Below are 12,393 nucleotides of genomic sequence, written 5' to 3'. Positions count from 1 at the left end.
GGTGAGCACTCTTAACTCATAGTGAGAATGTCAACCGTTAAGTGTATCAGGATATATAGACATAGCTGGTTTCACTAACTTTATCCACATAAGAAAAGCTCCCCACTAAAGTAACTACCATCAACTGTGTGCTCTTGTTTATGTACTCAGGAAGAGGAAATGGTGAATTTCAAAGTGAGATATAACAACTCCTTTTTAGGAGCTGGATTGTAAGTCTTAAATGCAGTTACACTCAGATGTGATAGTTTTCCAATCTGCTTTAGAAGCATGAAGTGGTTAAAGAGCACTTGTAGGACAGTCGAGACGCTTTGAGAGCCTTATCTTTTCAAACTTGACATTCAGACCCACTTCACAGTCCACAGGAGTCAAAAACAGGTGCAAGTTTCTCTCTGTGGCTCCCTTTTATATTCTTGATACAAATATCTCTGTCATAGTTCCATGCAAACAACAGAGTTCACCACTATTGCAGCAGAGTACGCCACAATATGACAACATCTCTTTTCTGCCTCCGTTGGCTGAATTTCTCTCTGCTTTTGATTGAAGTTTTTCAAAATAAGACCCTGTTTATATGGCAACGTTTCAAGTGATGTCCGTTTACACTGCAACAGCAGAAATGCTGAAAACGACGTTCTAAGCAAGTTGGACCTATTGGGTGCTGTTGGTCATTTTTTTTTAATCAAACCACACATACAGTACATGCAGGCCGAAAACAATAAACTATGAACATTAACAATGGCAAGTACACCGACATTCATATGGACAGACGCAGAGGTTTACCATGGTAAAAATGTGCGTCCCTCAAGAAAAAGGTTGGGAAACACTGGTCCAGACATGTATGGGTATTGTTATGACTTGGGTTGATGCAAAGTCCTTCCAGCAGAGACGAAGGAAAAAGAGGTTAAACCGGCTTTGTGTGTGGCCAGGAAAAATGCTTCCTACTCAGCACCTCTGGAAGTATAATCATCGCCCTCATTAGTGGGAGCAGGAGACCGAGGACCTCTCCACAAATAGCCGTGACGATACTCGCTTGACTGAAGGCAGCCGATATGATACAGGCAATCATTTAAGCTAAGTCAGCAAAACATTACAAGGCTACGGCAGGCTGTTTTCTGTCTTCCGGCTTCTCTGGTGCTTCTGTGACAACTTCTGCTATGTCACAGTTTTGTCTTTCAAAAAAAATAAAACTTCAACACAACTCCGCTCCTTTGCTCTATTTTTGGCCAAGAAGCACATCAGTTTTGGCAAAGCCCAGGTCCCATAATTAATAACCTTGGCATCCAATATGTTTCTAATCTGGAGTGGAAATGCTTGCAGCATACATAAGGCGTTTACGCCAAAATACAAATAACAGTTTGATCACTCCTCTCCCCAGCCATAGAGGGAATGCTCATTAATCATGCCTAAAGAGCTGAGTAATGTAGCCGTCGTCATGTGTCTGTGCAGCCAGAGGACGGAAACGCAAAGAAATTGGGTTTTATTGCATCTCACCAGACGTCATTTCACATTTGCTCTCTAGCATGCGCCAAGCGGCGGCAGGTCGTCATCTGTCTCCACGACGTTGTGCCAAAAGGTATCATCCATTTATCATACTGTAACCTTTTCAGATCCTTCACAGGTATCGCAGGGACCGAACAAAGGAGGAGCTCCACTGGCTGCGGCTTACAGAGAACCATTGGTAAAAACATAAAATCACTAAGAAAATTTACCTCCACTTCCTGTATGTTAAAATGTATAACTTCAGCAGTGATTCCCTAATCAGAGAATGCCAAAAGGCACCGAGTGTAAGATTACCCCGTCAAGGGAATGCTTATCGAGAGGCAGTGTCCCCCCCCACCCCCCTCCCCATCCCACTCTTCATCCGTAATTGCTTTCCAGGCCTGCACTGGAAAGAGCCTGAAGCTGCGTTATGTTTGGCGGGAGCAGAATGCACAGGAGATAAGTTCAAATCCAAGACTATGCTCCAATTGGGACCACTGTGGCATAGCGAAACTACTATTCTCATCTCTTCAGTCAAAACTGTGTTTTTAGTATTCTAACAAGGTCTCTGCATAAGAATAGCCGTTATCTGTCACTAATGTTTGCTTCAGTTTGCATTGTAATTCAAAATGGCACAGAGTACAAAGATGGACCTTACAAACACACACACACTCACACACACACACACACACACACGTTTCTGCTTGTGCGTGCACAAAACTTTCAGACTTCACAAACAGTTCCACTGCATTAGATGACTGCAGAGTTCTTGCTTGTAAATGCCCTAATTGGTGAGTTTTCTGTCGCGCTATCTGGCTGGTCGAATGCAAAGCAAATTCCTAATGAACAGTTAAAAATGGCTTCGTTTCTCGGTGAAAACCATCGGAGATGTGGGTGTCTGAGATGAAATATTAAACGTCTCACTTCTCCAGCTGTCACTGGGGCTGTGGTTGGGAGAAAGACGCCTTGTCATGTCTCCTTGGCACAGATGGCTTCGTACTCGTGCCTTCAAGCAAAGTTTGTCTCGGGGAGTACTTTCTGTACTGATATGTCTAAACGGGTCTCTGACCAGTTTGCATAGACAGCTTCACAACAATTTCTGGGTTTGGATATATAAAAAGAAAACAAAAGCAACATCGAGTCGAATCATTATAAAACTTGTTTGATGCATTCTTAAACAGAAATTAAAGAGGAAATCACTTGTTTTCCGTTCCACAGTCGCAAATAGACCTGCTTGCTCATGTGGATTTGTTGGGTTTTTCTCTTTTCTCTGTTAAAAGCACCTAGAAATGACTGTGTTGTATTTGGTGCTGAATAAATAAAGTTGAACTGAATTGAATTGAATTGACCTCATGACGATGTCATATAACTTTTAGCGAATTAAGAACAATGCAACACCAATAATTACATTTGAGTTCCATAATTGTTAATTGTGCTGCACAATATATCGTAAAAAATGTGCAAAATGCATATCACAAAAGACTGTTTCCAATACACTGGGTGTTCTCGCTTGACGTGTCCACATATATGGTCAAAAAGTGGAGCCCTAATGATGGACGACACTGTGACAATCAAGGAAAACCTGAGTGAGGAGGAGCTCGTAGCCAACATCAAAATCAAAATCAAAATTAAACTGGGTTTAGCTTTGGTGTGTCACAGGTGCTTCATAGCACTGACAAGGGTTTGTGGTCATTTCAGACAATGTGCTAAAATGTTAATATGCTTTGTCTTGATAATGGATCGGGGTTTTTTTTTTTTTTAATTATCAATTCATTCCAGACATTTAAAAACGTTTAAAAAACAAACAAACATACTGATACACACAAAAACGAAAGAAAATAATATTTTATGCTAATAGGAATTTATCTATTTCTATAAAATGAATAAATCTATAGCCAATATACACACACCTAACTAGACATGCACACACATAGAAATACACACATGACACATTTATCTAGTTCAACATGTCTAAAAGGGGGGTGGGCAAAAGTTAAACTTTCATTTCATCGTAAGGCATGTCCCCCTAATATCCTGCAGCCAACATAATAATCCTTCTATATGTATTAGTCTGTTTTCTCTTATTGGGCTTAAACAGATTGCTTGAAGCAGCACCGTGTTTGCTACAGCAACACCAACAGATGTACATCAAAAAGTAGCCAGTCAAATATTAGATGTTAAGCACCTCCACTTAGTGGAAATAATCCCTCATCAATGTGTCAATAAAACGTTGCAGAGTAATGAACAGCAATGAGATGGCGGCACTAAAAGTGTGCCAGTAAAACATTTTAGGAGTTGGCCTGCGGGCAACTCGATAATTTTACACTGCCTACACCTGTTGCTTTTCTCCCTCCCTCCCTCCCTCCCTCCCTCCCTCCCTCCTTCCCTCCATCCATCCATCCATCCATCCATCCACAGCAGTCATAGATTTCTTTCATTCATACAGTATGAATTGAGCTGCTAGGAGAACAGGAACGACATTCATAGAGGCGTTGGAGGAGGAGATGCCCACAAACGGTTTCACAAAGGAGGACACCGGAGACAGAGAATACTGGAAGAAGATAATTTGATAATACGGGAAGAGGATGACACAATATAATTATAGTTTCATCTGAGAAAAGTGTAAAATTGGCCACCTCATTTAATGTCATGAAATTAAAGCTTTATTTCACTAAAGGAAAATGTTTCTCCGAAAATTTGTAGCCATCCTTCCATAATAACTCCTCAAAGACAGACATGAGAGAATAATCACACCTTCCTAAAGACAGAACATTGCCAATTTTTTTCCCCCACAGTTTTATTTTCAAAAAATAGCAAATTTAATAGACTGGGGCCATTACTCTTCAAGATTGTAATATCAACTTTAAATGTGGTGATCATTTCTGTAATTTAATATAAATGCTGCAACTCGAATCCAATTGATGTGTTCAACGCTCTATGTTGCGTCTATATTTTCACGTTATTATTCCCTTCAACTCTTTAAGGTTTGTTATGTGAGCAGCACCTCGCATTAGCTTTTGGTCAAAATGAGTCAAACCAACGAAAGATGGATAAACTACTGTCAAAATACTGAAAGAGAAAATGATTCCAAACATTACCAAGAAATCACCTTGAAGCATTTATTTAACAGTATCATCCTGTTGCCTCCTCATACAACATGCAAAAAAAAAGTCTTGAATATGTATATGGATTAATTCCTACAAACCTGCAGACGTTCTTTCATCTTAGTTTTATTTTCCATAACCACGACCACTACTATCACATTCCCACATGCTAACAAGCTAAGCTGATGAGCATATTCCTGCTTAACACCAATGTGTTTTTTAGCTGCACTATATTCTATTTTTGCTCCAATGAGTGGCTGCCATGCTGAATGTATGTGCTGCAATACACATGCATGAAGAAAAAAATCCTGTTTTGGACAAAGCACAGTATAAATTACAACCAAAGCGGCGGACTTCATGAGATGGACAGAATTTATTGCCTTGTGAGACAGGACAATGTTCCTTTTGCATTTCTCTCCGGCATCTCCTCGGGGTGCCACTCGGGTCTGACAAAGCTCCTCTGCCCCAAAACCCCCTGGGTTACTCGGACTACACCTGATTCACTGGATATCCGTTAAGAAGCAGCACCATCCGGGTGTCACGCAGGCAATCTGAGGAAGACAGTTGCGCTGTCTCATCCTCCCCATCTCCACTGAGAGACAGGCAAGAGTGGTTTCCTGTCCTCCTCCTCCTCCTCCTCCTTACTGAGAAAATAAAAAGCAGGATAGTGCTAGAAGAAAGAAAACCCTTTGGGATTTCACTCTCTATCTTTCGCTCTCATGTCGGTCTCTGCCTCCTCCTTCACTCTCTTGTCTCTTTCTCTCAGGCTGAACCTTTCCTGGCTCCTATATTCCCTTTTATCATTTTCTCAGTCCTTACCCTTCTCCAGTTTTGTCCTCTTCTCTCATTCTCTTTGCCCTTACTCTACAAGAGTTTCTTTCCCTTTTCATCTCCATCCTTAGTCTTTTTTATTTTTTTTAATCTTGTCACTCTCCTTTCCTTTTTCAGCCCAGACCAACCAATGCTGCTAAATATATGGAAATAAATTACCCTTAATTTTTCATTTTGACCTGAATCAAACACATTGTTTTGAAAACACAGAGTACTTTGACTTTATTGGATCTTGTAACAAACAATAAATAAAATATGAGATGATTAAACCTGACCCGTAACCTTAGAATGATGGTTCAAGCGATCATCGGTGGGAAGAAATGTTTAAATGTTCTGGCAAGTGTTTTAGCATCTTGGCTAAAGTCTGAAGAAAACTTATAGACTTCCAAAAGGTTTTCTGGGCTGTGATGAGTTTAATACTCTGGTGGAAGATAAAGTGAGGCGGTCAAAGGCTGACTGGCATTGCATTCGACGTGCCTGCCAGCTGATATCTCAGAAAGATCAATATGTCGCAGAGGTCAGCAAGCAAAGATGAGGAAGACAAATGTTCATGTCAGAGTATTTTTTCCCAAACACTGATCATTCGGCACTGCAGAGGAGCAAATGTGAGACAAAAACAACTTTTACACTGCTCAGTGCACACACAGAAAGCTAGGCCATGCTGTCAAACTCCTCGGAGGACACAACAACCCTGAGAACTGAATGAGTTGAAGACGCAGCCCATAATATACTACTACGTGTTGTTGTTGTTGTAGCAAAGTGCATTCAAATCCTAAACTATCGATTGCAGCTCGTGCTGAGAAAATGTGAAAGGGTGACATAATAGCAGGTTTTGAAGAGTCATAAATGATGCTCAGTAGAGTCGTGGCCCTAATTGCTGTCCCTCGTTGCCGAAATGTCAATAAGTTTATTGCCAAGAGAAAAAAACAAAATTAATTGGTGATTTACTTATGATGCTCAGCTCGGCTGCTCCAGTTCACTCGAAGAAAATCAATTCTCATCCATATCTGGGTTTACCAACGCATTACAGACAAATCCTCATCAAATCAAAACGTGCACGGTCACTGAATATTGGCATTCCAGGCAGTCAGAAAAAAAGGATGGTGTTTTGTGCCTCATCAGCAGTCACAACATGTAACAGCAAAGTCTAATTTCATGTTTATTTGTGAATCACGCCACCTCTGAGGGACTGTGTGACTTTCAGCCTCTTGACTGTGAGGCAGACTGATTGAACCTCTTGACAAGTTTTACTTAAGTCTTCATGATTTATATGAAGTTGGGGAGAAAATAAAATATGCATTACAGTCACCAATCAGCCTTAAATCCAAGCTCAATCCATACTTTATCACAGGATCCTTTTGGTGTAAGGTGAGAGTGCTAACCACTACACATTGCATATAGAATGCGTGGTATGCTCAACAGGCCTGCAGAAGATCAAAAGGAACTGCAATGAATACATATTTTTTTTCTTCCTTAAATATAAATATGCAGGCATATCTCCTTTTTTGATCAGTTTGTTTGAAAAGCCTTGCACCTTCATATGATGTGCACATACAGTAATCCTAAAGCTGTTTTCCTTTTATCCTTCACCGTTGAAGCCATAATGTAAGTCCCACACTCAAAACCAGCCGGGTAAAAGATTTCACACTTTTGAGGAAACCGTGTTCATTGGGTCATAATAAGAGTGTCCCGTGTCTAAATGACTGCCGTTTGGGCACAACAACCACCAGACACACGGCATTTTCTGCAAAGCTGCACATGTTTGCATCCATCCAGCATCTTGTCGAAGACCTTTGATATGCTCAAGCATGGTCACCAAATGGATGGTGGGCTTGCACAACTGGTTTTGGGATTAAGTATGCCGCAGAACTGCTGGTTAGGAGATTTCTTCATGGAACCTTGGAAAAACTGAGAACTCAACCCACTGGCCTCTGCTCCTGGAAGACCTGAAGCCAAAAACTGTCTGCAAACCCTCTGACTCCATTCGGCTGGAGGCCTGGGTTGCATGCCCACTATCTCTTCTCATTTCCTGTCAGCTCTCCACTGTCTCTGAAACATATTAAATGCTCCAGAACTTTAATTTCCAAACTTGTCCTCAGGCTCAAGGTATAAAACTCTACTTCAGATACTACTGAGCGATGGGAGGAGTACACTAAAGCTGCCACTCGGTCACCAAAAGGATTCTCAAAAAACTTGGGGTGGGGGGTTCCCAAGGTAATAAAGCAAGTAACCAAAAATAGACAAGGTTACACAGATCATAAAACTGGAGATGATGAAAGGATAAACAGACGAAATGAGACAGACACAAGGACAGAGTAAAGTTTATGTACTCAGAGAAGGCGAGGGGGGAAGGAGGCACAGCTGGCACAATAAGGAGCAGAGCTAATCAACACGAGAGAGGAACACAAACACACACACACACACACACACACACACACTGAAGGTGGAAACATAATCAGACATAATCTGCAACAACAAAGAATTAGTTTTTTCTCGAGGAAGCAAGAAGGAGAAAAACATTATTTATGGACAGAACATTTCATACTTCATGAGAAACTCAAGCGCAGAACTCTGGGCAGGAGACAAAGAATGAGAGTGAATGCGGATGTCATGTTCCCTCTTGTGCAATATAACCTTTACAGAAAATATCTGATCAATCACACGATAGTTGTTGGACACGTCAAGAAGGAAGCTCTGCTAAGATGATGTGTTGAGAACAAACTGTGATGTCCTTCTTTACTCTCAAGCCTGAGGGAAAGAACAAGTGTCTCTCCTTTTACAGAGTTTGTATAGACCTTTGGGGATTTGAACTTATGGCAGGACATCAAGTCCTTCTAGAACCAAGATAAATCAAAACTTGAAGCACAAGGAACCATCAGGGAAAACACGGAGGAAAATAAATCAACGGAACACATAATGAATTAGAAAGAGCAGTAACAACATCAGTGTTGTTACGGCTCTCACACGTGTAGTCACCACCACTGCCTGCAAGAGCTGTGCACAGTATGTCACAAGGTAATTAAATAAAGACAAGCTTACTGTGTGACCAACATGTAGTTACAGAAATCAACTGAATCCCGAAGGAGACTGAAGGGAGCAGGCAAACGGCGTCGACCCCGAGAAAACTGCCGGCTGAAGGTTTCAGTGAGGCTTTTCACATGTATTGGTTTCTACACCTGAGAGATTTGTTTTCGTAAATAAGGGTTCTACCTTTCATTGCCAACCTCCAATACTGTGTCACAAGATTAAGGGACTCTCCGGCTCCACTGGTGTTTCATTTAGGAGAAGTTCATTTACCAAGCAGGCTACTTTTGGCTGACGATAAGGAACTATGTGATATCTCGCAGATCGTTGCAGCTAATACATGTTTGTCACATTCCCACAGCAACAGTTTCCTGTAAGAGCCGGCAGCCTGCTGCTTAATTACTCATATGCAAATTCACCTAGGACATAATCTGATGACTTAATATGTGTTTTCCAGGAAACAAGAGATACTTTCTTTGAGGCTGAGCTGGCAGCATGACTCGGCCTGTCATTCTTGTCGTGCCACAGATGGATTACTGAATGGACCGACTGGACACAAGCCCAGGGGCCTGCGGAGCTCAGAGGGCCAGAAGAATGACTCCTTTTGTTATAAAGTCAATCAAATGACTACAGAGATGCAAAATGACAACAGAGAGGAGAAAAATGACTACAGACAGACATAAAATGACTAAATGGAAACGCAAAATGACACCGGTGGGACGCAAAATGACTACCGAGAGAAGAGGAGTGACCCCAGACAGATGTGAAGTGACGAAGGAGAAATTCAAAACCACTACAGAGAGATGCAAAATGACTGCAAAGGGAGGCAAAATGATTACAGACACCCACAGCATAATATTAAATACAGAGGTGTGAAGTGAAGTGTTAGTAGATTTTTGATGGATCTGAATATTTTTTACTTTTCCTCCCTACACTTGAACACGACTATCTGTACTTTCTACTACTTTGATTCTTAAAAACTGGCTGGTTAGTTGTTTACACCTCTGTGACGATGACTCATAGGATCAAAACAAGTGACAGTAACAATTATCCACTCGGAAGCTGCAAAAGCTCATAAATTTAATTGAAGATGCATCAGTAATGAATGAAGGCAGTTTATGACTCAAATAAAAATCACACGTTTTAATGCTAATGAGTAACCTGGTGTATCCACACTGGCATAACACGAGTTACAAAGGATGTGCATGCATATACCTCAACGCAACTTTCTCATGGAATAATTACCTTTTAAGTACTTTGGTACATTTGAGAACGTAACATGTATACTTTCTTACTTTTAAATGTTGAATGTGTACTTTTATTTAGTTTCTTTATCTGTATCTGTAGTCTACTTACTTCTCAGTAAAGAATATGTCTATCTCAGTGTCTTCTGCCCACATAGAAGCATATTGTTTTATATGTTGACCAAAAAAAAAAAAACAACTTTACACGGTAATTATGTCTGTTTTACTTGCAGAGGCTTTGCTCCCCAGCACTCACATTGATTGTTTTCCTCTGGCTTGGTAAATAGATGGGAGTCAATACATCCCTACAGTGACGTCAGGGTTCACCGAACTGCAGGTCTCCAGGGTTTATCAATTAGAGCCCAAGAATGCAGCCAAGGATTTCATTTGTAGCCTAAGCTGTTATTAGTAACGACAGGTGGGTATTGAGTGTGGCGCAACAGTGCTGAGGAAAATTGTGATAAATGACAGAGGGGAGGCTCCGTCTCTCTAAAGAGCTGTGCGGATAGACGACTGCTGGTCATTAGGAGGAAAGGGTGTGTGTGTGTGTGTGTGTGTGTGTGCACGCAGGTGTTTTTTTTATGTGTTTGAGAAATGGGTAGAGGGTAAAAATGGGCTCCACTATCCGAAGTCTTTGCGGGGCATGAAAGCCACACTTTTGTGGTTATTTATTTCTGCATTATGGAAAAGGAAAAAAAAACCAAAACAAAAAGACACACAGCCACATCTGTTTACCTTATGGTCGATGATACCACTGTATCCCTGGAGGACCGGGGGGTGAGGCTTTGCCACCCTGACGGGGGCTTCGGTGGGCCGCCGCAGCTGTTCATGCTGTCGGATGCGAGTGTCGTTAGCGTCCCTGGAAGCGCCGTTGAAGCTGCCGTTGTACACAAGGAACAGGCTGGCACAAAGGAGGAGGACAAGAAGCACGGCGACCCCATGACGCTGAGACACACACACACACACACACACACACACACACACACACACACACACACACACACACACACACACACACACACACACACACACACACACACACACACACACACACACACACACACACACACACACACACAGAACATTAGTCTTGCTGCACCAGACTTGGTTTGACCTGCAGCTATAGGCTCCAGATTCATCACCATCACCATCACCATCATCATCACCATTATTATCACCATCACCATCATGCCATTTGTCAGTTCTCTTGACTAAGAAAGTGACGTCACATACAACCAACACTTAAAAACACAGGTTAATCTGAAAAGCCTTCAGCCTCATTACGATCGTCTTCACGTAGTTTTGCGTGCGTTTTTTCTGCTGAGGCTCATTCAGGAGCAAAGATGTGAGTGTACAGATGTGCTTCCACACGTCAGAGAAGAGCGAAAGCCATAAAGTAAAAGTTGAAGTGAGGAATTACTTTCAGCTTCTGTGTAAATTCGCATCAACCTGCGGAGGGATGAGAGAAGCTGCTCGCTTTTTGATTTGTTTTGTGCCACAGAGTCTCAGAGTGAGTGGATCTGTTGATCTCTCCAAGCTGCCAAGAATTTCTTAGAAATAATATTGCGCGCACTTTTTCTTTTATTTCTATTTAAGTATATGCATTTTAAAAAGCGGAAACACGGAGCATCCCGCGCGCAGTAGCCGCGGAGCTGTGGTGCCAAACAGAGCGCACAGCTGGATGTCCATTGTTCAGATCCTAATCTTTTGATCCGACACTGTACACACAGAGCAGGGGCATTATGGCGATTGGAGCGCACATCCCGTGAAACAACACTGCGAGCGCAAACAGTTTCCTATGAGACTACGATCAAAAACAAAAATAAACCTCTTTACCATAGGCGTCTTCATCTTGCGACGCGCTGTCTCACGACTGCGGCTCACTTTGTGTCATGGTCCAGCCCGGGAGGCTCTCGGTCCGGCTCCGCGCTGCTCTGCAGTGCTGCCGCTCGGCTGCGCGTCTCCAGACTGGAGCTCAGGCTCGATTCATCCAGAGGAGACCGAGGCACGGCGACAGATGTTCACTATTGTACTTCTGCTGGGTCTTAACGCCTCCTCGCTCGGGGAGGACGGCGCGCGGACGGCGCGCGGCGCTCTTAATTAAAGAGACTACCTGCAAAAGGGCGATAAGGCCGTTTTGTTTAATGGTTATTTCCCACGGCGCGATAGGTATTTGATGAGAATCTGCGCTCGGATTACTCCGGAGTACAGTGAACTCACGTCATGTCATCTTTTGACGTCTGCTGCATAAAACATGAGGCGGATTATGGAGGCGGGAGAAGTTACAGCGGCGGCGTGTGACTGTATCCTGCTGCGTACAAAGCGCACACACGAGCTCCCAGTCAAGGCAGAAATGTCTGCTTCTTTACCACTTATGTTCAGTATTTAAAGTCATTTTGTACTCAGTGTGTCTGCAAACTTTGAATTTATTTCAGAGTTGAGATGATATGACTTCTTCCAATTCGCTGTTTTAGCAGTATAAGCCTTCAAAATTAGTATAAGTATAGTTTATTTAATGAATTACTCTGCTCCCCAGTAACACCACTTACAGAGTGACATTTCTTATTATTCCACGAAGCGCGTTTTGCCTCTCAGTGTCACTAAATCCAAGTGTAAGGCATTAACGACAGAGCTACACCAAAACACTACTTCCACGACACATAGTCAAATGTATTTATTCTTTTTAATGGATTGTTTTATCAATTTACTATTTT

At 42.1% G+C, this 12,393-nt stretch overlaps 2 protein-coding genes across 3 annotated transcripts in view; one reads left to right on the top strand and one right to left on the bottom strand.

Moving 5' to 3' along the window:
• Window positions 1–9,833, top strand: part of pigk (phosphatidylinositol glycan anchor biosynthesis, class K) — a 92,560-nt gene extending 82,727 nt beyond the window's left edge. Inside the window, exon 11 of the mRNA XM_080463290.1 lies at window positions 8,893–9,833. Within this exon, the coding sequence (XP_080319416.1) occupies window positions 8,893–8,934 (42 nt within the window). The 3' untranslated portion in view covers window positions 8,935–9,833. The remainder of the gene's footprint in view (window positions 1–8,892) is intronic.
• Window positions 1–11,891, bottom strand: part of st6galnac5a (ST6 (alpha-N-acetyl-neuraminyl-2,3-beta-galactosyl-1,3)-N-acetylgalactosaminide alpha-2,6-sialyltransferase 5a) — a 52,600-nt gene extending 40,709 nt beyond the window's left edge. Inside the window, exons 1-2 of one of the 2 annotated variants that reach the window (XM_080463312.1) lie at window positions 11,516–11,891; window positions 10,415–10,624 (exon numbers count right to left, since the gene is read on the bottom strand). In XM_080463312.1, coding sequence (XP_080319438.1) covers window positions 10,415–10,624; window positions 11,516–11,530 — 225 coding nt within the window. In that variant the 5' untranslated portion in view covers window positions 11,531–11,891. The remainder of the gene's footprint in view (window positions 1–10,414; window positions 10,625–11,515) is intronic. The other variant, XM_080463311.1, reaches the window with a different exon arrangement.
• Window positions 11,892–12,393: the final 502 nt, after the last annotated feature.

The sequence above is a fragment of the Lipophrys pholis genome, assembly GCF_963383615.2.
Source record: "Lipophrys pholis genome assembly, chromosome: 1".
NCBI lineage: Eukaryota > Metazoa > Chordata > Actinopteri > Blenniiformes > Blenniidae > Lipophrys > Lipophrys pholis.
The sequence above is the reverse complement of the archived record's forward strand: the minus strand, read 5'-3'. Positions and strand labels throughout refer to the sequence as shown.